The 26,359-nt window shown below is 36.0% G+C and overlaps 1 protein-coding gene and 1 long non-coding RNA gene across 4 annotated transcripts in view; one reads left to right on the top strand and one right to left on the bottom strand.

The window, feature by feature from the left end:
• The window catches only part of PIK3C2G (phosphatidylinositol-4-phosphate 3-kinase catalytic subunit type 2 gamma), a 351,683-nt gene extending 340,001 nt beyond the window's left edge, over positions 1-11,682 (bottom strand). For 2 of the 3 annotated variants that reach the window (XM_082742400.1, XM_082742402.1), the window contains exon 1: positions 11,572-11,682. In XM_082742400.1, coding sequence (XP_082598526.1) covers positions 11,572-11,602 — 31 coding nt within the window. In that variant the 5' untranslated portion in view covers positions 11,603-11,682. Of the gene's footprint in view, positions 1-10,460; positions 10,791-11,571 lie in introns of those variants that run through there. The other variant, XM_082742401.1, reaches the window with a different exon arrangement.
• LOC309870194 lies at positions 10,601-13,552 on the top strand. Its single transcript, XR_014314535.1, has 4 exons — positions 10,601-10,797; positions 10,992-11,860; positions 12,642-12,717; positions 13,344-13,552. It is a non-coding gene; the product is annotated as an uncharacterized lncRNA (long non-coding RNA).
• The last annotated feature ends 12,807 nt before the right edge of the window (positions 13,553-26,359 follow it).

The raw sequence follows: 26,359 nt of genomic DNA, 5'->3' as shown, positions 1-26,359 counted from the left end.
ATCCTTAATATAATTACAGTTTCATTCTCCTCCAGAAATTCAGTCTTAACTGTCAGTCGGGATTTTTTCAATCACACCAATGAGTTTGCTTAGAGCCCCCTCCATTTTCCCCAACCCCAAAAGGAAGATTAGGTAATCTGCATAAGACCCCTAGCCTTTCCCCCAAGGCAAGCAGCCTTGCTTGAAACAATCCTTTTCTTTTGTTTTCTTGCCCCATCCTCCTTTTATAAAAACCTTCCATTGTGTACAACTCCTCAGAGTGCCCTCTATTTGCTAGATAGGATGCTGACTGATTAATGAATTGTTTAATAAAGCCAATTAGATCTTTAAAATTTACTTGGTTGAATGTTATTCAACAGTATGTAAAGGTTAGATGAAAAAAAAAATAAACAGTAAGGCAGAATCGGAAAATTTTAAAACATCCTGGAAAGCTTATAAATTACCAAAATAAAAATTTGTTCATAGACCATGAGTTTAGTAAATGAGTGCAGTTTCCTTATCTTAGAATAATGGTAATTTAAAAAGTTGGGGTTTTCAAGATCAGTTCAGTTGTTTTCTTTAGAATGCTGCCTGGTTGGAAGTAAGTGATTTAAAAAATTAATCCTATATTTAAAAAAAAATTTAGAAACCTGGGTGCCTGGGTGGCTCAGTTGGTTAAGGGACTGCCTTCAGCTCAGGTCATGATCCCGGAGTCCTGGGCTTGAGTCCCTCCTCGGGCTCCAGCTCCACGGGGAGTCTGCTCTTCCCTCTGACATTCTCCCCCTCTCTGCCCTCTCCCACTCTCTCTCTCAAATGGATAAATAATATCTTTTTAAAAAATTTAAAAACCAAACAATATATATTTGTAGTATGACTATGACATTACCAGCCATAAAAACTGACAACTATTCATTTGATCACCCCAGTTTTCACTATACATGAGTCAAAGCAGATCAAACTGAAATAGAAGGGGGAAGAAATGGCAAACACTTGCTTTGTTATCTGAAGGAGAATAAATCTGCCAGCCTGAAAAATGGTAAGGAGATGACTCATTTCCCTGCTACTGCTTAATTTGGATCTAGAGTCTGATCAGCTTTCCTCCTAACCCCAAAAAAGATATCTATAGCCAGAGCTGCTGTATCAACTCTCATTTTACATGCTTTCTAAGATTAAATTTTACATTATTGCAAATATCTGGAGTTTACAGTGCCTAAGCATTTGGTTTACTACATCTGGGAATGGGAGATGAGAAAGTGTCATGAAAAATTGCAAAAGTAGACTATTTTTGGGAAAAGGACTATATATCAATTAGAATTACCTAGAAATATGTTTACCTTCTCAAAGTCGTCAACCAGATAACAAAAGCAAGAGAGATGAAGTTCAGAATTTAGATAAATTGATTGTTAGCGTTCAGTAATTAAACGAAGTCAGCTCACATTTACTGTTCCTCTAGCTTAAAAACTAAGAAACGTGTTCTAACAGCAACCAGGTAAAAATAAAATGAGTCAGGAGAAGGTACAGACATTATATATGATATGAGTCATCAGTGGAGAAAACCTTCATTCCTGAAAGGTGAGTAATTAAGAAAAAAAAAAAAAACCAACACACGAGAAGTGAAAAAAAAATTTTTTTAAATATTTTATTCATTTATTTGACAGAGAGAGATCACAAGTAGGCAGAGAGGCAGGCAGAGAGAGGAGGAAGCAGGCTCCCTGCTGAGCAGAGAGCCTAATGTGGGACTCGATCCCAGGACCCTGAGATCATGACCTGAGCCGAAGGCAGCAGCTTAACCTACTGAGCCACCCAGGCGCCTGAAGTGAAAATATTTTGTAAGAAGTAAGATGACTTTAACAATCAAGACACAAAGGAAAAATTACTTTTGAAATATATATGCGATAGTAAACCTAAAAAAATTCTATAAAAACTTAAGCTATAGATGTATTTTAAAGCTTTTATTTATTTATGTGAGAGAGAGAGCACAAGCAGTGGAAGGAGCAGAAAGGGAGAGAAGGGGGATACGCCGACTTTCCACTGAATGGGGAGCCCAATGCAGGGCTCATCTCAGAACCCTGATATCATGACCTGAGCCAATGTCAGACGCTTAACTGACTGAGCCACCCAGGTGCTCCAAACTATATGTTATTTTTATAAAATTAAGGAACCATGTGTTTGATTAAATATCATATAAAAATAAAGTATAAGATAACATAGCAATAAAATACAGGATAAAAATATAGAAGAAATTGGGCAAAAGGGAGGTGTTAATAAAAACAGAGCTTAATGAGCTGTTGAAATGTAAAGAAACTAAAAATTTAGTCACACATTTAAAAATAGTCATTAAAAGCAGAATTGGGGGGGTGCCTGGGTGGCTCAGTCAGTTAAGCATCTGCCTTTGGCTCAGGTCATGATCTCAGGGTCCTAGGATAGCACCCTGCATCTGTGTCTCTTTTTCCCTCTGCCTCTCCCCGCAGCTCATGCTCTCTCTATTTTTCTCTCTCTGTCAAGTAAACAAATTAATTAAATGTTTAAAAATAAATAAATAAAAGCAGAATTGGCACAGCAGAAAATGAAATTTGAATACAAAGGAAAAGGCGCTAATGGTAGAAATGATTGGGAAGTGTTATAGCAAATGCAACAGAGAAAGCACAGCTAACATTATACTGAAATTCTAAAAATAAAATGAAAGAATAGAAAGGTAACATTAAAGATTGTAAAAGTAAATCAAAGGAGGCTGAGTAAAGCTCTGAATATGCATATCAAACCTGCATATGTACACGACACATACACACCCAACCAGGAAAAAAAAAGAAAAAATATGTAAACTTATTAAATTTCTAAAATTAAGTATTTACCTTTAAAAAGAAGTGGGAGGAGGAGGTGACATGGGAAGAGGGAAGAAAAAAGAAAGAAAAATTTAGCTTATACATAGACTTCACCTTTAAGACAAGGGAACAATGGCTAGATAGTGCCATAGTTTTGAATGTTCAGTTTTCCATTTTGTGAGATCAACTAAAACGTATTTGCATGTAAATATGTGCTCAGAAATATTTGTACCCTTCTAATGGAAAACGTGGATCGGTTGACAAAATTTTAACCAAAATAAGAATTCAAGGATAGGGAACTATGAGTAAGTTTTAAAAATGGGTTAATATTGACTTTAGACTTAATAATTATTGTAAACATAATTTTAAATATGATAACTTCAAAAATTATTTGGTATTAATAAACTAGATGAAAATCATAGCCTTTCAGCTAAAACTGAAAGGCATGCTAAATTTTCTGTTTTATAAGAAGAAAGGGGATTATATTATGCTGTTTTATTCTTATTGATGATTAAGAAAAAATAATTTCAGAGGTGCCAAGGTGACTCAGTTGGTTGAGCGATTGACTTGGTTTCTGCTCAGGTCATGGTATCAGAGTCATGAGATCAAGTCCCATGTTGGGTTTTGTGCTCACTCTGGAGTCTGCTTGAGATTCTCTCATTTTCTCACTGCCCCTGCCCCCCAGCTCACACTCTAAATAAATAAATAAATAAATAAATAAATAAATAAATAAATAAATAAAAATCGGGGGAAAAAATAAGTTCATACATACTTTTAACCTATATGTAAAATTGTTATGTATTATAGAGTCTTATTAGTTGAAGACAAATGGCATGTATAGTTTCTAGAATGCTAGAAGAATCAAAATTTGATGACATTTACATTATAATCATTGGGGAAATAGGAAATTAAAAATATGAGTTAAGAACAGAAAACAGAATGACTCAGGATTAATTACATCTCTAATGACAGTAAATATAAGTAGCTAATTGTATTAAAAACCATTCAAAATTGGGTGGCTCAGTAGGTTAAGCCTCTGCTTTGGCTCAGGTCATGCTCTCAGGGTCCTGGGATCGTGCCCCGCATCAGGCTCTCTGCTCAGCAGGGAGCCTGCTTCCCCTTCTCTCTCTGTCTGCCTCTCTGCTACTTGTGAACTCTCTGCCAAATAAACAAATCTTTAAAAAAAAAAAATACATATATATATATATTCTCAATTGTGTAATTTTTGCAACAGAAACGTAAAAAGCATCAAAGTAAAGTTAAAAGTGTTGCCAAATATGTTACTCAAACATACACATACCATATGCACACAGACATACACACACCAACACACAAAATTAAATAAGATAGTAAATATTGGTGTCTAATATTAGAAAACAATAGAGAACAAAAAGCATCAAGAGCATTTTACTGCAATTTCTAAAGAAGTTATAATAGATATGGGCATTTGTGTATCAAATAAGAGTCTGTGTATGTGTGTGTTCACTTTTTAAAAAGTGAATTAACAGATGCTTCTGGGAATTTCTAACCAACACAACTTATTAGTGAAAAAAAAAATTTTTTTTTAAAGATTTTATTTATTTATCAGAGAGAGAGTGGGGGAGAGAGCGAGCACAGGCAGACAGAATGGCAGGCAGAGGCAGAGGGAGAAGCAGGCTCCCCGCTGAGCATGGAGCCCGATATGGGACTTGATCCCAGGACGCCGGGATCATGACCCGAGCCGAAGGCAGCTGCTCAACCAACTGAGCCACCCAGGTGTCCCTATTAGTGAAATTTTTATGTTTACATTTTATAATTTTTCTTTTTTTTTTTTTTTTTTTTTTTTTTTTTTTTTTTTTTTTTAAAAGATTTTATTTATTTATTTGACAGAGAGAAATCACAAGTAGTTGGAGAGGCAGGCAGAGAGAGAGAGAGAGAGAAGAGGAAGCAGGCTCCCTGCCGAGCAGAGAGCCCCATGCGGGACTCGATCCCAGGACTCTGAGATCATGACCTGAGCCGAAGGCAGCGGCCCAACCCACTGAGCCACCCAGGCGCCCTAATTTTTCTTTTTTAATCTGCCCAAAGTTGAATCTCTTAACAAACAGTTCACCAATAAATCATAGCAGAAAAATAATTTTTGGATTTGATATTCTCATGTTTATGATTTTTTAAATGGTGAACTACAAATGGAAAAATAATTAAGCATATAAAAAATAATTTGCACATATTAACAACCAAATTTTATTTAATGAAGAAACAGTATGAAATTTCTCCTTCAAATCAAGAATAAGAAAATTATTTTTTCTGTCAATTATTTTAGAAATACAGCCAATGCAATAAGATAAATGAAGGTATAACCATTAGAAAGGAGGAGATTATTATTATTTGTAATGATATGCTAATGTATGGAGCATGTGTTAAGTACTTAAAAATGTGGAGGCATAATATTTCAAGATGAGATGTGAAATTAAAAAAATATAAACTTTGGAAGAATTTATATATTTAATTCATACCATTATTTGGGAAACTGATAAGCTGATTATAAGGCAATTTTGGTAAAGAAAAGGATGGAAAAAATACTAGTAGGGACTTGTGTATGAAGAGTAATACACATTTTAAAGACACAATAATTAAAACAGTGTACTAACTAAACAGTGATAGACGTATGCATCAAAGAAACTAAAAAGAAAAATGCATGAATCAACCTTAGCATGTTTCAGTTTTAGTTTAAGTTAGATATGAAAGAAATACTGGTTTGCTTAATAGATGTAACTGGGCAGACACACTTAATCACCTGGATAAAAAATGTTGACACCACTAAATATGGATTACAATTGTAAAGTAAGTTTTATAGGGAATAAAGGACTAAAATGTGGAATCGTGAGAATCCCGTATCAGTGGTTCTCAAACCATTGTGAAACATTAGATTGTGCTGTGAAACACAAGTTTGTCATTTGCTATGAGAAGTTGTCAGGAAAAATGCCCAAATATGTTTGAGAAGTGCTTACTTACACTAAGATAAGCATGTTTTTGTTTGTTTTAATGTAAAAATACATAGAAATTTTACTGTGCTTGTAAAATGTCAAGAAAGGGCTATAGTTTGTAGCATTTTAAAACTACTCTACTCAAGATACTTTTTTTTGAGAGCACTTTTGTTTTGGGTCTGGCCTCTTCGTCACCAGTGGCAGAAAATGCAATAGGAAATATGATGTGAAGTAAGAACATGAATACTGTCACAACTAAGCCTCTCTTTCTCTCTCTTGAAGTTCTTTTTCTCTAGATACATTGGCTTCTGTATTTTCTACAGCAAAATGGACTTTTTCTTCAGGATGGGAAATATGGGTAGAGACTTTTGGGAAATGTGTTTTTCCTGTATAGTAAATGACATCAGTTTGAAAATTTAGAGCAGGAATCGGATTGAACAGGCTTAGATCATATGCACATTTTTTGGGTTAATCAGAGGGTTCAGTGGTAGGCAGAGAGGGAAGTACAAGGATTAGCCCAGACTAGATCTAAGTCTAACTCTGTGTTCTGTTAACACGAGAATGAATACCCAGACATGGCCATACCCCTTCTAGCCACGCTCATTAATATTTTCTGAAAGATCGTCTGTCAGAATATATTCTGGAAACTGCTGCTTTGGAAGAAAAAAATAAATTTAATAATTACAACCATTGCAAACATCTGTTGAGTGATTACTCAACAGTAAAGGAGGTGCAAAGCATTACTCTAAGTGCTTCCTGTTTTTAACTCATTTAATCCTAATACAAAATTTAAGCTTAATGATGGTTCATTGAATAGGCATTATCAATATCTTCATTTTAGAAGAAATTGAGGCACAGAGCATGTAAGTGTTTTTAAGAGCTTATATAGCTAGAAAATGGAAGAGTTAGAATCAACCCTCAACAATTAGAAAAAAGGATTATTCTATTTTAAGAGATCTACTCAACAACCCACTCTTGATGTTAGTGATTTTGATATCATCTTTTGGACAACTAGTATTATAAGAAATTGTTGATTGGTAGTAACATAAACTTAAAGCATGAGGTAACAAAAATAATTAAATGGTACTCTATAAAGATTAGCAAACCAAATACTGTACTTTTAAAATATATATCAGGAAGATTTTTAGTCTTTTTAAAAATTTTGCACACTACTTATGGTTTTGTGATTTTAAGAAATGGTATATGTATACTTCATCTGTTATATTTAGCAATAGAAAACTATTTGATAACTCTAAAGGTTTAAAAATAATTTGAAATAGCAAAGCTATGTGGTTGGCAAAGTAACTGGAAATTGACATGAGTTCACAAAAATTAACACAAAAAATGAAATGACAGTTTACTAAAGTGGATTGCTTTACCACCAAATGTGGTGGTAAATATGTGAACCCTTAATAAAAAATAAATTAAAGTAAGTTGTTGGAAAGGCATAGGGAAGGCCTCTATCCTGTTCTGTTTCAAAGATTAGAAAAACATTATGCCTGTGTTGTGTGAGTTCTTCCCTTTGAGGCAATCAGTGTTTATGTCTTCTTATTCATAAAATGAAAGTATATTGAACACCTATTCTATTCCAATCACTGTGGTAGACAGTGGAGATATGACCTTGAATAGAGAGAAGACCATGGTCTTCCTTTTACTGTGCTGAAAATCCTGAGAATGATCTAAGAAAGTAATTTTGAATGTTATATGCATGTTACAAAAAGAAGGTGTTATTTTCCCTCTTCTTCAAATCTGAAACTCCAACCAAGTGAAAATAATGAGCTATAAAGTGGTAGTAGTAGTAGGGGGTGGCTAATAATGGTGAATTACATCAAAGAGCATAGAGTGTTCTTGGATAAAATCACTGTAAGTTTTGAAAAAAAAGATCAAAAACCTCCTGACAGCAGTTTTTTTCTGAGGATGTATGTGTTTGAGTGTGTGTGTGTGTGCATGTGTGCCTGCCCGTATGTGTGTGTAATAATGTATTCAGATAATTTGAAACTAGGTATAGGTGTGTGGAATTATTTTTAGTTCCTTAGATTTGGATACATTAAAAGCTCATTGGGAACAGAAAATAGGGCACATCTGAGGGGATTCAATCAGAATATAGTTGATCAGAGTAAAGATAACAGAATATACACGTATTGCTGATTTCTCTGGATAAACATTTTCTTAAAGTTTGAATAATTAGCCATGCGTGTGTATATGCAAGCGTATGGACATGCGCACATGCGCACACCTACACACAATGAATAAACAACAAATCCGATCTTATAGAATTATTTCAATACTGTGAGGAACATCATCATGAAGGCTCTAAGAAAGAGCATTCTCCAAATAATTGAAGAACCGTGTTGCTGAGTAATCAAGCATGCAGACATCCCATGCATGGTTTTAGAAGACAGGCTATTAGTCTCAAAAGGTAGAGGAGAACAAAAATGGTGACACTGGTTTAAATTAGCTGGACAAATACCTTGCCATGGCCCATCTGACCTTCCATCCCAGCCTTCGATGTGAGCCAGGTAGATGTCTTTCTGTCTTGCAGCATGTTTACTCAAAAGGTAGAGTAGATGAGAAAATGTTCTGAACAATAGATCTGAATCCAGGCTGTGTGCTCACATAGCTAATTTTTCTGACTTCCTTCATACACAGTCTTTCAAGAAGGAGCTGTCTCAGAAAAAAATCACTCCTATTCAAAGATGCACAATTATAAGAAAATAATCAGAATGCAACCTAAGCAAAAATATCACAACAAAAGAGGCAGCCAACAATGACGGTGAAAAAATCAGATGAGGAATGTAAGTCAATCAATATTCAGCAAGACTGTCTTTCAAGAAGTAGAACAAGATGAAAACATGTTTTCATAAAGAATGGTGAGTAAAATTATAGTAAATATGTGGATAATTCTAAACTATCATTGGTTGTACAAACAATAATAATTGTTAATTTGGAGATCAAATAAACTAGGTATAATTAAATACTAGACCACAAGACTATGTAAGTCAGGGTTGGGTGATTCAGATTTTAAAAGTTCTTTGTATTGTCCAGGAAGAAGTACAAATACGGATAATTGTAGATGTTTCAGGAATGCATGCTTAATTTTTAGATGTAACCACTAAGATAACAGAGGGTGTATCTTTCTAAAGCAGAGAGAGAGAAAGAAATGAAAGCATTAGCAACAACAATCCTTGATCAATTTGGAAGAAGGTCCAATGATGTCAGGAAAATAGAGAAAATCGTACAAATACAAGCCTTCTCTAAAGCAGTAAAAACGAAAAGGTGTGTATCAGAAGCACATAAATGTAAATAGTCTGACTATATTTTGTAAAATCTCTAGATTGTGACATTGTATTAAAAAAGAAAAAAGCCCATCTGAGGTGTATGGAGAGGTGTATGGAGACATACTAGATATGCAAGGATAAGGATTGCTTAAAATGAAAAGGACAGGGAAACATATCCCAGGCAAACAGTAATAATAGAAAACTGGTGTCATTATGTTATAAACAGCCCAAACAGATCCATCTGCAAAAAAAAAAAAATATGTCTAGAGGAGAAAAGAAGCACTTTAGAACTAAAAGACTGAATTTACCTTCTAGGTATCTGAGATATGTATGTACTGAAAGCAGTTCCTTCAGAATTCCTGCCATTACACATAATAGTGCTACAAGAGAAACTGACAAATCCACTTTCATAATGAAAGGATTAAATAGAAATCTCACAAGATTTATAGATCAATTAGATAAAATATCATTAGGCATGCAAAAGAGTTGAAAAAAATGACAAGCTTGATTGTAATGGACATATGTAGAATATTGCATTCAATTAGTGCAAATTACACATTCTTTTCAAGGACAAGTGTTGCTTATGGAAATTGACCATATAATCTGTGACTTTTTTTTTTAAGGAGACTATTGCCTTATCACTTTGTTGAAAGGTGATGGGCAATTTTTTTTTAAGATTTTATTTATTATTTAATGGAAAGAGAGATCACAAGTAGGCAGAGAGGCAGGTAGAGAGAGAAGTCAGGCTTCCGCCGAGCAGAGAGCCTAATGCAGGGCTCTATCCCAGGACCCTGAGATGGTGACCTGGGCCAAAGGCAGAGACTTTAACCCACTGAGCCACCCAGGAGCCCCTAATCTGTGCCTTCTAACATAATTCAAAGTCAGCACTATACAGACTATTCTTTCTGACCCCAGTATATAATTAAATATCAATAAAAAGAAGATAATTTACAAAACAACTCACAAATACTCAACTTCAAAACATTTCTAAATAACTCAAAAAGCAAAAAATCACAATAAAAAGGAAAATATTTAGAAATATAAAATAAAGTTGTCAAGAAAAGAAACATGTTTGTGCTAAGTTAGACGTTCAAAGATACACATCATCCTTTGTAGCAGAAAACAATTCTTGAAAATACTCCATCCAACAGAAAAGTAACTAATAACTTAAAAATGTACAAATCGTATCATTAAAGGACTATTGCTAAGAGCTGATAAGAAATAGATTTATGCCTAATTACAAGGATTCATTTTTTTGCTATGGTTGTCTCTATATCATTTTATCGGATCATAAATTTGGAAAAGAAACTAATAATTTAATTACATATCCAACCCAATATATTTCCAGACAGGAAACGACTACTATAACACTTTTTCTTTCTAAACTCCTAGAGAATTATACTGTGTTGTTTGCTTACTTGAAGAGGGCTTCCTCACGGCGAAAATGATCCCAGCTCAGAGAGGAAAAAAAAGTGAAATCATGGCCCGGAGGCTGATAGTAGCAACAAATGAGCTTGTTCACTGAATGAATCAGTAAACGCATCTGCTTAACGTGATCCTTTTGCATAGAAGCTGGCTGTAGCCATCTTTGCCCGCTCAGTCCTGGTACTATTTACTGTGCTCAATCCACAGACTTTCTTTCTGTGTGTCCCAGATGGCAAATAGACACGTATGGAGTAGCATGTCATGGAAAGAGCCCTTGAGCTGGAACAAGAAAACCTTGATTCAAATGACCTGGGTGACGTTATTCATAACGTAAGTGGCATGTGTTCTTTAACCTCTCTGCTGTTATCTGATATACAGTAGGACGTTAGATAAAGTATTTTAAAAGTTTGACACTATATACACGTTACATACTATAAGTGCTTTTTTTTAAAGTAAGGCATATAATTTCTGTCTTTAATACCAGAAAGACCAGAAATAATACTAGAAATCGATTTGTTTGCCAGGTCAGCAAGTAAGGGGGTGGTTGGTACACCCCGTTGGCCTTCAGTGAGCTGCCAGTTCGGAGCCCAGCCTGGAGTGACAAAACAGAAAGAAAACAGCTGCTTTTCTCCAGCAGGGACTCCAGTCCGTTTGAAGCCTATACGTTAAGAATATCCACCCTTTCTTTAACAAGAAAATCCTTTTGGAGTCACCATCAGCATGCAGTCTGTAGACTACTAGCACCAGCTTCAAGATACTGAAGAAAATGTGCACAAAGAAAAAATCTACCAACAGACATGACTGAAATTGGCTCAAGACTCTGACGGACATAAAAGTGAGCAGTTAGGAGATGACATAAAGGATACGATAGCCACAGGGTCCGTGAGAGAGGGAGGGAAAGGGGAGAGAGGGAGAAAAGGGATGATCAAGGCATAATCCGTGTATCAGAGAATATTTACCAGCTTACTCAGCTTTTAAACTCCTCTACCATTTAAGTTTTACAAGAACATTAAGCAGCTACTTTGCCTCAACCGGATATTTGAATTCAAATACTCTTCTATGTATTGGTTAAGTACAGGAAGTTTACTTGTTTCAATGTCTTACCTGAAGCATAAATCTTCCTGAAATGAAACATGATCTCATTTCTTTTCAGGAGAGAAATACACTCGTACAAGCTAAAACACTTCTATTTCAAGGGAACGTTATGATTCCACTGAAAGCTTTTCTTCCTGTTTGGCAGGTTTGGCTTGTTTAGGAATCTATTTTTCATCAAACCCTGGAAGGCTATATGGAAAAAAGCACAGAACTTAACAATGAATTAACTTCTCCGTGCTAAACAGAATTTGTGCCAAATAGCAACAAGCAAACAAAAATATGTCTTTGAAAAAAATAGGTAAGGTGAGCATGTTTCTACGCTGTGTTTTTGCTCGTATTACTGTGAATTTGAATGCAGAAGTGGATGGGGACAGGAACAAGTGGTTTCAATTCGCAGACGCAGAAGTGAACACTTGAAAATATTACTCTAGCCATTCTGTGAGTTTGACTACCAAGTTATTTTCTTTATTTAATATGTTCCTTTTTTTTTTCAAGTTTAGCAAAATGTCAATTTTGTTTTCTCAACCTCAGGACCGTAGTAAATTTTGATTTTTAAAATATTTCTTATTATCTAATCATATTTCAAGAAAACAGAAATAGAAGGCTAGCAAGAAAATAGGTGTGGGTATTTGGATATATTGCTGTTAAAATGAGCAGTGAGTGGAAATTTTGTGGCAGCCCATAAAATTGTCTAATTTGATCCAAGAACTATGTTCAGCCAGAAGCATGCTTCCTTTATTGGAGAAAGTTTTAGCAACCAAAAATATGTTGGGTCAATTTTTTTGTTACCAAAATATAATCATAGGAGCCTCACTTTTTCTTGTTTTTTTTTCCTTTCTTTCAATTTTATATTAGTATTTTTTTAAAGATTTTATTTATTTATTTGACAGACAGAGATCTGAAGTAAACAGAGAGACAGGCAGAGAGAAAGGGGGTGAGGCAAGCAGGCTCCCTGCTGAGCAGAGAGCTGGATGTGGGGCTCCATCCCAGGACCCTGAGATCCTGACCTGAGCTAAAGGCAGAGGCCTAACCCACTGAGCAGCCACCCAGCCACCTCTGTTTTGTTTTGTTTTTTAAAGACTGGATTTCTTGGATGGAAGGATGGAGAACAGAAAATTGTGAATTTAATTCACTCTCAGTGCTGCTTATGAAAAGGTATTTATAATATCAAAGTTTTAAAATGTGCATCCTTCCTTCCTACTCCTTTCCTTACAGAGCAACACAGGTGTGAGAGATTAAGTAAAAGTGGAAGCTTCGCCTGGAAATGGAAAGTGAAAATGGTTGCTCTTTTATATTTTAATCATAACCTAGATTTTGATTCTTAACTTTGAGACTCTGGAGAGGTAGAAGGGTTTAAAAATAGCTTTACATGTAATGATCTTTCCTTAATACATTTATGCTAAACATTCATTATCTCTTTACACTAATTCCTAAAATGGGCCACTAATTTTTAAGAAAATACTCTCTTGCAAAATTGGATTTTTCATTTTTGGACCTACAAATCTCTTATCCTATGTTATAGTCCACTTGTGTACATTTGAGGAGAAGCTGAGGAGCTGAACTGTTTGAAAAGGAACAATCTAATCTTGGAGGAACAGAAAGATTAAGTTTAGCACAGTTTGATAGCTATTATTTAACAAGAACAGGTACTGAAATGTACCTTGTACTCTGTTTTCTGTAAAAATATGCCCTTCGATACCATTTATTTCCTTACTTTATATGTACGCTTACCTATTTCAGTAGAATTTTTTTTTAAGATTTTTTATTTATTTATCCGACAGAGAGAAATCACAAGTAGACAGAGAAGCAGGCAGAGAGAGAGAGAGGGAAGCAGGCTCCCTGTCAAGCAGAGAGCCCGATGCGGGACTCGATCCCAGGACCCTGAGATCATGACCTGAGCCGAAGGCAGCGGCTTAACCCACTGAGCCACCCAGGCGCCCCTTCAGTAGAATTTTTAATTAAAAATAAAACCAGATGGACAATTGTGCTATTTCTGTAAGTTAATTTCTCATGGTTTTTACTATTCCTACTACTTAAACAGGCAAAACTTTGTCTCTTACCGAGAAGTATACTCATTTTTCAGTCAAAGCATTTAAGACAAAATGACAAAGCATTTAAGACAAAGCATTCAAGAAGTAATGCTGAAATCCCAAGTCTTTTGGGAAAAAGGCAGTCTTTACAGTATCAGTTTCTTCCATTTCCTGTGTATTGTGTTAATATTACTTTAGGTTATCTAATCTATGCTTTTTATTACAAAATGCAGAGTTGAAAGTGTTGAAAACAAGAGTTTTAAGTGTCTTGGTGGATAGACTCCTAAAACTTTCCTGCTCATTGCATTAAGAAATTAACATCCAAGTACATATAAGCTTCTTTTTCTACATATGTTTATTTCCTCCCACTTTAAAGTAATCTAATTCATTTGTTAATAATACTTTAATTTTAAGTATTTTTGTTAAATGCCTTAATTGTTAGAAAACACATTCCAAAATAGGTTCTATAAGTATCTCTTGCTAGTCAGCCTGTAATCTTGCCTCAAACCTGGGAAAGATTCTTCAACCTAGGCTTTAACAGTAAGATGAATTTGAAAGTAATCTTGAAATTTTCATACAGAGCATTATAATTCATAACCTTGAGACTGGCAACATGCATGTTTCATACACGCTCAGCAATTTCCCTACCGCTCATTCCTCTTAATATTATTTGCATAAATTCTTTTGAAAATAGGACCTCACTTATTAAGTCAAGAATTCTGATAGGGTATCTAATAGGTGCATAGCACTGCTTGATTCTGGGTGTAGTCTGATAAACCGGCAAGGTCCTCGCTATCATGAAGCTTACATTTCCTTCTCCTAGCCCTACCTTGCAGGGTGATTTGAACACAGTTAGTACCTCATTGAAAAACAGGTGAAGGCAGCTGCAGATATGATAAAATTATTTGTATATCCCTATTTCAAATACTAGGAAACCAACAAAGAAATGTCATTTTGATCAAGTCATTTTGAAATTAAATGTTAGTTGCATTTCTGCTATATGAAAAGTAAATTGTTTTCTTTCATTCACTTTAACCTGGGGGGGTAAGGAAAAAGTACTTCAATAGAGTATGAAGTCTTTATCAAGATAGAACTTTCAGACCTTCAGAAATAGTATTTGTTTAAGGGTGCCTGGGTGGCTCAGTGGATTAAGCCTCTACTTTGGCTCAGGTCATGATCTAAGAATCCTGGGATTGAGCCCCACATTGGGTTCTCTGATAGGCAGGAGCCTGCTTCCCCCTCTCTTTCTGCCTGCCTCTCTGCCTACTTGTGATCTTTCTATGTGTCAAATAAGTAAATAAAATCTTTAAAAGAAAAAAGTATTTGTTTAAAGTCTAGAATAAAGGAGCAAGAAATTGATATTGATATTTCCAAACCTTACACAAATGTATTTTTGACATTCTTGGTAAAATTAATCCAATCATTTTTTCTAAAGGATTATTCAATTACTAAAGAGTAAACACAAATGAAAGGTTCATTAAAGGGTATTCAGTTGAAATAAAACAGTATCTTAAGGATACCTGCTCTCCTGGGGAGCCCATTGTTCATTAGTAGCACTGACGAATGCTGTAGATTGGTTCACTGAACACCATTCCAACCTTTTTCCTTCAGTACATGTCTGCCTGAAGATTCTGAAAACTTTAAAGTGACACTTCCCAGGAGTCAGGATGAGAATTGGGTTCTACCAATAAGATGTATTGGAACACATTTTAAAAGGTGGAAGCAAGGAATGTTTGTGTTGCTTTGGATTTTCTTTTCTACTGCCAAGCAAGATCATGGTTTCCAAAGCAACACTCCACCGTCTATTCCTCTCTTCCTGGGCGTTGGGAGGCAGCTGTGACAACAGTAATGGTGACAGCTAATTCCCAGTTTTCTGTTTATGGGTTTGCCTTTAAAGTGGAATGTTTGTACTCAATAGTTCCAGGGGTGGCTTCAGTTCCTGGATGTGTCTGCTCTGGGGTATACTTTTCCAGTGTAGAGCCCACAGCTTTGGCTCTTCCTTTCATTATTTTTTGAAAGTACTGTATTATCTGAATTATGTTTTTCTTTCCTGTAAGTTGTTTTTGACTAACAAAGGGGCATGTCACACTGTAAGTTGTTGCCCCATATCTGTTCTTCATCCCTTTCCATAATGTGGTTTCGACCGGTCATATATCTATCCCATTAAAGACTGCCTTTCTCCCTTACTGAAAGGTATGACTGTGTGTCTAAGTTCTAGATAATGGAATTTAAACATGTTAGATTTGCTACTTCTGAGTTTTGTCCATAAAATGATCTAGCATGCAGTATACTGATATCGGTGTGAAGGCGAAAGTTGAACCACTTCCCTGACTGAAGAAAGAAGTTACACGTTGAGAATGGTAGATTGCTCTACATTATTTTATGAGACATGCATCTATCTTATTTAGAACGCTGGGGGTGCTTGGGTGGGTCAGTCAGTTAAGCATCTGCCTTGGGCTCAGGTCATGATCACCCGGTCCTGGGATCAAGCCCCATGTGGGGCTCCCTGCTCAGCAAGGATCCTGCTTCTCCCTTTCCCCCTTGTTCTGCTCTCTCTCTCACTCTCTCTCTCTCTCAAATAAGTAAATAAAATCTTTAGAATGCTAGATTTGAGTCTCTTTTTAGTGGCATCTTAATCTTAAGTAAAACATAACTTGGTTAGTAAAAGTGGAACTCTCCCATATTTAAAAAAAAAAAAAAAGAAGAAGAAGAAGCCTGGGTCTAACAAGTAGTGGGAAGCAGGAACAGATACTGCAGGCTGGATACAAGTGATCCCAGTGACACCATTATACAACATTGGGTAAAACTGTCACTAGTTCATCCTTAAAAAAGGTAGACTAGTTGCTAAAAGAACATGTAACCTTCGTGAACTCTTTGGAAGAACTCAGAACATTGAAAAAACAGTCTGTTTAGACATGTTTGCTGTTTCTTGTGCAAAGTTTTATGACAGACTGTACTTGGGCTTGTTGTAAGAGGTGGCTTTAAAGAAGCAGCTTTAGCAGTAAATAGGCCTCCAGTGCCCCCATTAAAACTTCTCTGTTAATTGGGGTCCATCTAGTTTCAAAGGTGGGATTAAGGGTGATGCTTTCCTATCTAAACTAATATTTTCAGATAGTTTCAAAGTAGACACCGTTAAATTGAAAGGAAGCAGAAACGTGCTGAGCAAAGAAACCTAGGAAGGTAGTCTGCAAGCATAAAATCTTTGTCTACATTAGATCTTTGGTGATGGTTATTTGCCTGTGGATCTGACGGTCAGTAATTAGACCAAAAGCATACTAAGATTTTTAGGGATTGTATTGATTTGTAAAAGACGATGTGTGTTTGACCTTTAAAGCAACTTCAGAAGCCTCCCTAGGCGGCTTTGCAGAATAGAGCCCACAGAACGGATGCAGTCTCTAATGGGATAGCATCTAGTTCTCCTGTGAGGAGGTGCTTATAGGGTCATCGAATACTTTTGAGAGTGACAGGGACACATGTAGGACAGTGAATTCATTCATTCAATATTACACCAGGACGATGCATGTAAATCACATTGGTCACAAGAAAACCAGTCCCAATGGCAAAAGAAATAGTGGATAAATATTCCACAGTAAAAAAATACCCCATAGTTTCTTTTTTTGGGGGGGGGGGTTAATAATTCTTTATTAGGATTCAGGTTCCAAACAAGGTAGAAAGCAGCGGCATGAGGGGTGCAGGGAGGGGAATGAGGAGGGAACACCAGGCGTGGCTAGCTGGGCCACTGCCAGAGGCCCAATGGGAGCCCTGGGCTGAGGGTGGGGAGGGGAGCTGGGGCCAGCCTACGGGCGCGGACAGGGGTCAGCGGATGGTGTATCGTACATAGGGGACCTCGACGTCCTCGCCGCTCTCGTCGTTGCAGCACAGCTCAAGCACCAGCGCCCGCACATGGCGGCCCAGCTTTCGCTTCGACACACGGCTTACTATCTCTGTCATCGGCTGATCCAACCGTTCCTTGAGCTTGGCGGCTGGCATGAAGAAGGAGTAGAGCATGGACACACCCTGGGACAGCATGGTGATCTCCAATTTATGCTCTGTCTTAAAGTACATGACAAGGGGTGAAAGAATTCCTCCCAGAAAATAGAATCAGGATTTATTCTCATAATTTTACTGCCAGACAAGGGAAGGTTTGAAATTCCTATGCAATAGAATTTGACAATCTCTCTGAAAAATGAACGTTGTGCTTTTCCTATTCTTCATGGTTTTAGAAGGAAGTTACCTATGCTTACCACTGTACCTCCAACACTGTACTCTTCTGTTTTTGGAATAAGACTTTATAATATTGGATGTGTACATGTGTGTAGAGGGAGCAGATATGTGGAAATGTGGTGGCAGGAAATTTGGTGGCAGGCTACAAGTCACATCCTTTTTCCTCAGAGTAATAGCCACCCCCTGAAAGGCCACATTTCCCAGTTCCCCTTTCGAAGAGATGTGGGCGAGTTACTAGTTCTCCTCAGAGGAGTGTGAAAAGAAGTGATGTGTGATTCTTCCAGTTGTGCCCTTAAAAGGATTGTGTATGCAACCTCCTCTCTGCTCCTCCCCATCCTCTCCTCCCCACCCACACCGGAGGATGGTGGTGAATAGAGTAGCCACCTTGGATAGGGATACATTGTGCTGAGGATGGGAAGCAGAATTGCTATTTTTTATTTTATGAAGATTTTATTTATTTTATGGGGGGGGGCAGGAAAGGGGCAGAGGAAGAGGGAGGTAGGGAGAAAATCTTGGGCAGACTCCCCACTAAGCATGGAGCTCAATGATCTGAGGGTCATTTGGACCCTCAGATCATTACCTCATTTGACCCTGAGATCAAAACCAAGAGTTGGATGCTTAACTGACTGAGTCACCCAGGTGACCCTGAATTGCTTGTTCTTATCCTTACCTCAGATATAAAGAAGACGGAAAAAACACAAAAGAGAAAATGCTATCCTGTTTACACTGCTGTATTTTGGGTATCTTTGTTGCAGAGTTTAAATTAAAACTACAGTAACTACTATAGTACACACAAATTCAAATGATATTTTTCTTAAAATTTTACTTGCATTACTCACAAAAAATAAGTCAAAGATTCAAACTGACTATTCCTGGCTGGGTGTATCTTCAAAATAAGAATAATACAAATATTTTGGGCACCTGGGTGGCTCAGTGGGTTAAAGCCTCTGCCTTCAGCTCAGGTCATGATCCCAGGGTCCTGGGATCGAGCCCCGCATTGGGCTCCCTGCTCACTGGGGAGCTTGCTTCCCTTCCTGCCTCTCTGCCTACTTGTGATCTCTGTCAAATAAATAAATAAATAAATAAATCTTAAAAATATATATATATATACTCTTTTAAAAAAGAATAATACAAATATTTATATTCCACAAATTTAGAATAAAAATTTAATTTTTCTCCAATAATTATTTTTGGAGAATATTTACAACTAAAATTTTTCCATTGACTATTATGCCAGCAATCATTAAATTAATTGTAATATCTAATTAATTCTAATTTCCATTCTGAAAAAAAATAAATTAAAGCCTAATAACAACTGAGAGCTCTCTTAGATCATTAAGTGTGTGTAAAATTAATATTGAGTACAGAGTGCACAAAAAGAAACACTATTGATTATTGAAAAGGAATTCAGAATTTTTTTTGCATAACACGTCATGAGTGAATTTTTCTACATTTTTAAGAAAATAAAAACAAAACTGATTATGTATTCCTCCTTTATCCCAAAGCTTGTGTTTCTCAAATCCAAGACCAAGGGGCCATATCCATTTTTTTTTCTCTTGCTGAAGTTGGTCTCTTTGGAATCTGAGAAAATTCTCAGTAGAAAATTCTCAATAGAGTTGACAGGGTGAGAGCAAAGCTGAAATATGAAGCCCAAGGTGTGGAGATCAGAAGAAAACAATGGGCTAATTGTTCTCTTGAAAGTGAAAGGAAATTAGTTGAAGTTGCCAGATTGGTTTGGGCTGATGTCCTTTACCAATGGTTGTATTTTACCTTACTTAGATAATTAGAATTTGAACATAAGGGATAGTGATAATCATTCCCAAAATATGGGCATTTGGGAAATACATGAATACTTTTAGGGCTTTGAGGATGTCCTTGTGCTACAGCTACAAAGTACAATGTCCCTTCTTAACACCTCTTGTTCTTCTAGTATTGCATTGTTCTTTAGCTCAACAACTTTTTTTTTTTTAAAGATTTTATTTATTTATTTGACAGAGAGAGATCACAAGTATATGGAGAGACAGGCAGAGGTGTGTGGGGAGGGGGGAGCAGGCTCCCTGCTGAGCAGAGAACCCGATGCGGAGCTCGATCCCAAGACCCTGAGATGACCGGAGCCGAAGGCAGCGGCTTAACCACTGAGCCACCCAGGCGCCCCTATCTCAACAACTTTTGAGGCATTTATTACTTTCTGCCTTATAATATATATATATATGCATTTTTACTGTCTTTCATTTTCTTCATATTTTCTTGTCTTTTGAACATAATAAGCACTGATACATTTATTTTAAGAATTTATTGTCAATAGATCTTGATCTTGCTTATGTGTCTTTTGGTATTTCCATACCCAGGCAGTTCTTCATTGCTAGGATGTTCTACACAGTCTTTCCCTTCTGACTGGTGAGGTCTATGATATATTCTAGTACTGCCAGGCCCAGATCCTCAGTTAGGTTTACAAATCTACAGAACAGCGTGCCATGCCTGTGGAGACTCTATGCACACACAGTTTACAATTTGCACAAAGACGCAAGATAACTCTTACCTAGATTTGTGGAGTTCTCTAACCAGCTGCCTTCTTTCTGGAACCCTTGCCTGCAAATAACAGGTGCCTTCGTGGTGCAGAACTCCAATCTTTATTTCTGGTCCTCTGGGAGATTGCTGTTCTGTGTCTGAGCTTCACTTCTTATATTGGAAAGTGATCCCTAGCTGAAAGCCAGGATGAACTTAGAGCTCATTTTCCGTGTTTCCTTTCTCTCATTGATCACAACCCCAAGTTCTCTGTTTTCCAATTTTGTCCAGTTTTGTAGTTATTTGCAGCAGAATTATAAATCTGATAAACATTGTTCATTTCAGCCAGAGCTGAAAGCCCCATAGATAGGTTAACTTTTACTCACTTTTTTTTTTTTTTTTAAACATCCTGTCTTGGTTGATATTTGCCCGAGAACCGGAAACATTGATTTGAGTCTATTTAATTCCAAATGTTAATATTTGAAAGAGTTTTTTCATAGCTTTTTAGCTGAGAACAGCTCAACTCTATTTTACGACAAATTTAAAGAAAAGTAAATTTAATTTACATATTTTTAAAATAATTGAAGAGTTTATTACATTCAGGGATGGATTATAGTAGAGACACTAATATTGCCAAAGTGTCACATGTAATCTTGGTATACTCAAATCTTTTTCACTTAAGATAAATTACTGGTTTAATTTGCAAACATCCTCACAAATCCCTATAAATGGGTGTGGTTTGTATATTTCTATAATCCATTGTGAATTGAGGCTGCAGAAAAGTTATAATTTAACCAAGACAAAAGGATGATTACTTTTGAATAATCCACTTTTGGGTTAAATTGATTTTGGATTAAATGTTTTGGATAAAACATTTTTGTTGAGAATTTCAAGAAAAACAGATTTAATATAACAGTATAAGTATTCAAATATATAAATCTGGTATCTGTTCTTGACCTCAGCAAGTATTTTAAACTACCAAGCAACTTAAAGTTCCACAAAAGTAAGAGTGAAACTCATTAATACATTTGTGATAGAAGTGCTGCACTAAATACATTTTACATGATGTGTTTGAAACATGCTTTAGGCAACCTGTACTATTGTCACATACTTAACAGTTATATAAGAGATGCATTTATGGTTTGTGTAATGTAAAAACTGGTGAAAAACCATACTCAGACAAATAGCTCTCAGGATATAAATGATTATGACTAAAACTCCCTATTATTTCAGAAAATTATTAGTTGACAGTGTAAATGGACTTTGACATTCTAAATATAGTTTGACTTTGACCACTGAGTAAATTCTTACTGCCAATAGAAATAAATAAATGTGCTGGAAGTAGTTTCAATCTCAGCAGGATGACAAAAGTTCCCAATTTGTCCCTCATAGTAAACGGATCAGATTACTGTAGCCAAACTGTATTTTTTCCATAATGCCACATACCTTTTCACTAGGCAAAGAACTTTGTAAGAACTTTGCTTAGAACATTCAAGAATTAATGGAATTCTTTCTTCTCTAAATAAATTCTTTTTATATCTCTTCTTACTGTCTACTTCTTTTTCAGCTTTTCTATATGCTTATTACAAACAAAGGTTTTTATAATTTCAACTGTATCTTTAATAATGGCTGGGAAATTATAAATTTCCATAATTATCTGATTTTGCATTTGTTTTACATATAATAATTCTGTGGCATCAAATCTTATTCAAATATATTTATAAGTGAATTTTATTGAAAGCCAGAACAGAAGCTGGTATACTCTTCTATAAAACTGGCCTACTTTTCTAACATACTTAATTATATTTTTGCCTCTTATTTTAATGCTGCAATATCTATACTGATGTGTTGCTAGTTTTCCCAGACAAAAGGTCAGGTCAGAGACATAGAAAAATACTTAGAGCTATAAAAGCTGTTAAATAAAAGACAGCAGGGCATTTATTTGGTTTGAGTACACACTCTGTTTCCAAAATTTTGGTTAACTTGAATGTCAATGAAAGCATCTCTGCTGTGTTTCAGATGGAAGCAAACCCGGGTTCCCAACTATTCTAGAGCGCCATCTTCTGGAAGATTAGATGCTTCTCTAAAAATCAAGAAGCAGTTCATTGTGATTGTGCCAGAAGTCGGACTTAGTAGTGAGAAATATCATGTCTCATGAGAAATCCATGCTTCTTTCAAGCAAATATGATATTCCCCACCTCCCCCAATGGTGTATTAAGTTAAATAAGACACCAATATGCGGAAAATGCAGAATAAGTGAAAGATTTTTTGACTGCTGTATTAGCAATAAATTTGTCAATTTTACTTTTTTCCCTTGATAAAACTAAATAACAAAGTTGTTCTGCTTCCCTATATCTAGTAATACTACATAAAAATATGGAACACTATCATTAACACAGTTAAGGATGTGCTAAGCCTTAGAAGTGCTAGTTAATAATGTATTCTAAGGCTAATTAATGCACATACATTCTGTTTGCCATGAAACATGAGATAATCTGCCTTTGTTTCCTGATTAATTCTGACTACATTAAGTTAGTTAAACTTGTCATTAGCTAGAGTTCAAATTTAAATTCAGGGCATCCCACATTTATCATCTCCAAGAAACAATATTTTCACTTCAATTAAAAGATTTTTAAAGGAACTATTGGTATTTCTAAGGTTTTACTTTTTTTAATAAAAAAATCAGTTAAAGATTGAAAAATATTTTTTAAAGACTTATCTGTTCATTTCAGTGAGAGAGAGAGACAGATGAACAGGGGCAGGAGCAGAGAGAGAGGGGACAAGCAGACCCCCCACTGAACAGGGAGCCCTGTGCAGGTGGTTGGAGGTTTTCCCAGGACCCAGAGATCATGACCTGAGCTGAAACCAAGAGTCAGAGGCTTAACCTACTGAGCCACCCAGGCACCCCTGGAGACTAAATAAATTTTTAATCCCTGTTTTAATTTCTAATTCTGGTTACCTGAAGATTATAGATACAGAGTCTGGTCAAATAATCGTAATGGTTTCATACAAACGTTTGGCTAAATTTGGAGGAGCAAATTTATTGTACATGCACAACTTCTCCTTCCCATGGCAGATGTCACTAAACTGATCTTGGCTTCCATTTCTTTCCAATCCAGGAAACAGTATATATAATACTTTGCTCCAAACTGTCTCAACAGAATAGAGTTTATTTAGAGATGAAGTTACTCCTTATTGATGGCCTAGAAGACCTATAAAGAAGATGAAAATACTTATAGTGGAAGTAGGAGAAAAAGATGAACAAGAATAAGAGCAATTTTAAGGGAAAGATGGAAACTGATTAATTTAATTGGCAAAAAGTGTTGATAGTCTCAAGCTCTCGTCAATTAAATTTCACCATTAGATATTCACGTTTTGAAAGTAAGTCTTCATATTCAATAGGAAATTACCATCAGTAGGTTAAAAAAACACAATACTATGTAATCATTAAAAATCGTATTATATTTATTTCCTAAAAATCTCAGTCACCTTAACAACATCTTTTCTTGGCAAGGATTGAGAGAGACAGAGGCAGACCAAATTTTTCAGCACATGTGCAGTTCAAGCACGGTGAAAGTCCCAGCAAGAGAAAATTGCAGATTAATTACTCTGTCTAGGAAGAAATCCAAAAATCCTTCAAGCCTACGATGTGTTGGATACTGTTTTGTGTGCTTAGGATACAGAGAATATATGCTAGAGTCCTAATAACAAAAAGCACCCCATTAGGTCAGAGAGATTTACATGAAAGAAGGTGGTTGGAGTTTTTCACTGAGTTCACAATTATGCCTGCAAGTAGTACAGATGGAAAACAAATGAGAACTTATGAATAAAACAATCCTCTGGAGAAATAAATTTAAAATCAGTACATAATTGGTCAGAACAGAGTTAAGTCACCTCAGAGAGACAGAGGATAGGAACAAGACATGCCCCAAAGTATTGTCTTTATGTATAATATGTGACCTTGACATATATAAAGAATATGATGATTTTAAGAATGATTGGTCAGCAATAGAAACATACAAAAGGCAGCTATGAAATCAAAGTTGAGGAAACCTATCCAAATTTCACCCAAGTGAATCAGTAAAACCTATTTTTGCTGCTAGCTGGTTTAGGAGAGGAAGGAGGGAAAGAGAGAATTTATAAGTTTACATAATTTAAAAATTAAGAGATATAGTTGACCTCAGATACTGCTTGATCTAAGAATTCAATACTATCTTCTGGATTTGGTTTTCCTTCCTTTGTCATTTCTGGTTCTGTGTCTACACCATTCTCAGGTACCCTTAGTAACTGTCAGGTACCACTTCCGTAGTTTACAATCCAGGAAGTATGTCTCATCTCTCCTCCCCTCCTGACCTTTGCCCTCCCCTCCCCGCCTCTCTTTTCTTTTTAAGCAAAGCATATTTCATTATACTGTATAAAGTTTTGCATCTACACTATGTCCTCTCTCCAGATAACTATGAAAACATAAATATATATTTATGTTGGTTGTATTATTTAAAAGCTCTATCTCCTTGATTCATTAAATTCGGAGGGACATATATTTAGAGGTATTACTTTCTGATTCCCACCACTTCTCAGTATTTTGAATCTCATTGATTGTGATGGTCTTGGCTCCCTCCTCTTCCCCCATACATGTTTGGCATGCCATAAAAAAGTGGTCCACACATTTTAGGAGGAGAAACTGGAGCCTTTTGAGTATTATAATTACATAGACTAAGCCTGGGTTTCTTGGATCTCTAGTTCTGGGAGAAATCAGATATTCAGCTCCCATCCTCTGCTAAATTAAAAAAAAAATACTATTTGGAAAGAAGGCTTATTAGATCTCCCTCTAAGACATCAAGAACGAACACTGTAGTATGAAAAGCTGTAAGAAGTCTTGCAATGAGAAAGCAAAATTTCCAGAATTTGTTGAGTACACATTGTTTTACATAGCATATCACCTTTCTTCATCAACCCATTATAATTTGGTTTGGGAAATTCTGGGATAGATGACCTCCAACATAATAATAAACGGGTCCCATCATCTTAGTCTATTGCCATTAAACATTCAAGTTATGAAATTCCTGTTTTTCTGCTTCAGACTCTGCAAAGCAAACAATTGATTATAATTTGAGCTTCTACATAAGTCAGCCTGTGGGGAGAGGATGTTCTAGTTTTGACCATCAGAGAATTCCAATCTGCATGACAGTCATATTGTTTAATGACTGAATTGGACTCTGCTTTATATAGCAATGGTGTAAGAGAATGTTGCAGAAGTATTCAGGCCTACCTTAACAATTTTCATATAATTTTGAAAGTAAAGTAAATCCTTCCCTATGAAGTAGGCTTCTTTTCAGTACTTAGTTATATTACACAAACATAAAAAATGTAAAATGCAGGTGTTAACTTTGAGTTAAAATGGGAAATCATTGAAAATAAGAGGTAATAAAACATAAAGAATAAAGCAGCATGGTTGTTGAGTAAGAAATACTCCCATTGAACTAGATATTATAGAATATGTCTTTTTTTCTTTTTCCAAGGTATTTCCCTAACTTTTTGGATCACATGCTTCCAAATTAAATATCTTAAAATACAGATGCCCATTTAACCTCTAATTGTACTATTCAGTTCACATGCTTTATCATCTGGCCCTCACAAAAATTTTGTTAAAAAGGCTGGGCAGGGATGCCTGGGTGGTGCAGCGTGTCAAGTGTCCGACTCTTGGTTTCCACTCAGGCCCTGATCCCAGGGTCATGAGATCAAGTCCCACACTGGGCTCCACGTTCAGCACAAAGTCTGCTTGACAGCCTCTCCCTCCTCCTCTCCCCTTTGCACTTGCACTCACTTACTCTCTCTCTAAACTAAATAAATAAATACATCTTTTTACAAAAAGGCTGAGCAAATGAAAACACATCCCATTTATAGTTGAAAAGTTGACAGCCAGAAGAAATGCAAGACTTGCCTTACTACACACAGAAAAATCAGAGAAACTCACCCAAATCTTTGACTTCCAAAGGAATCTTTTATAATAATCTAGCTTGCTAAATTAGAAAAGGACA

This window comes from Mustela nivalis, assembly GCF_964662115.1.
Source record: "Mustela nivalis genome assembly, chromosome: 7".
Lineage (NCBI taxonomy): Eukaryota > Metazoa > Chordata > Mammalia > Carnivora > Mustelidae > Mustela > Mustela nivalis.
The sequence above is the reverse complement of the archived record's forward strand: the minus strand, read 5'-3'. Positions and strand labels throughout refer to the sequence as shown.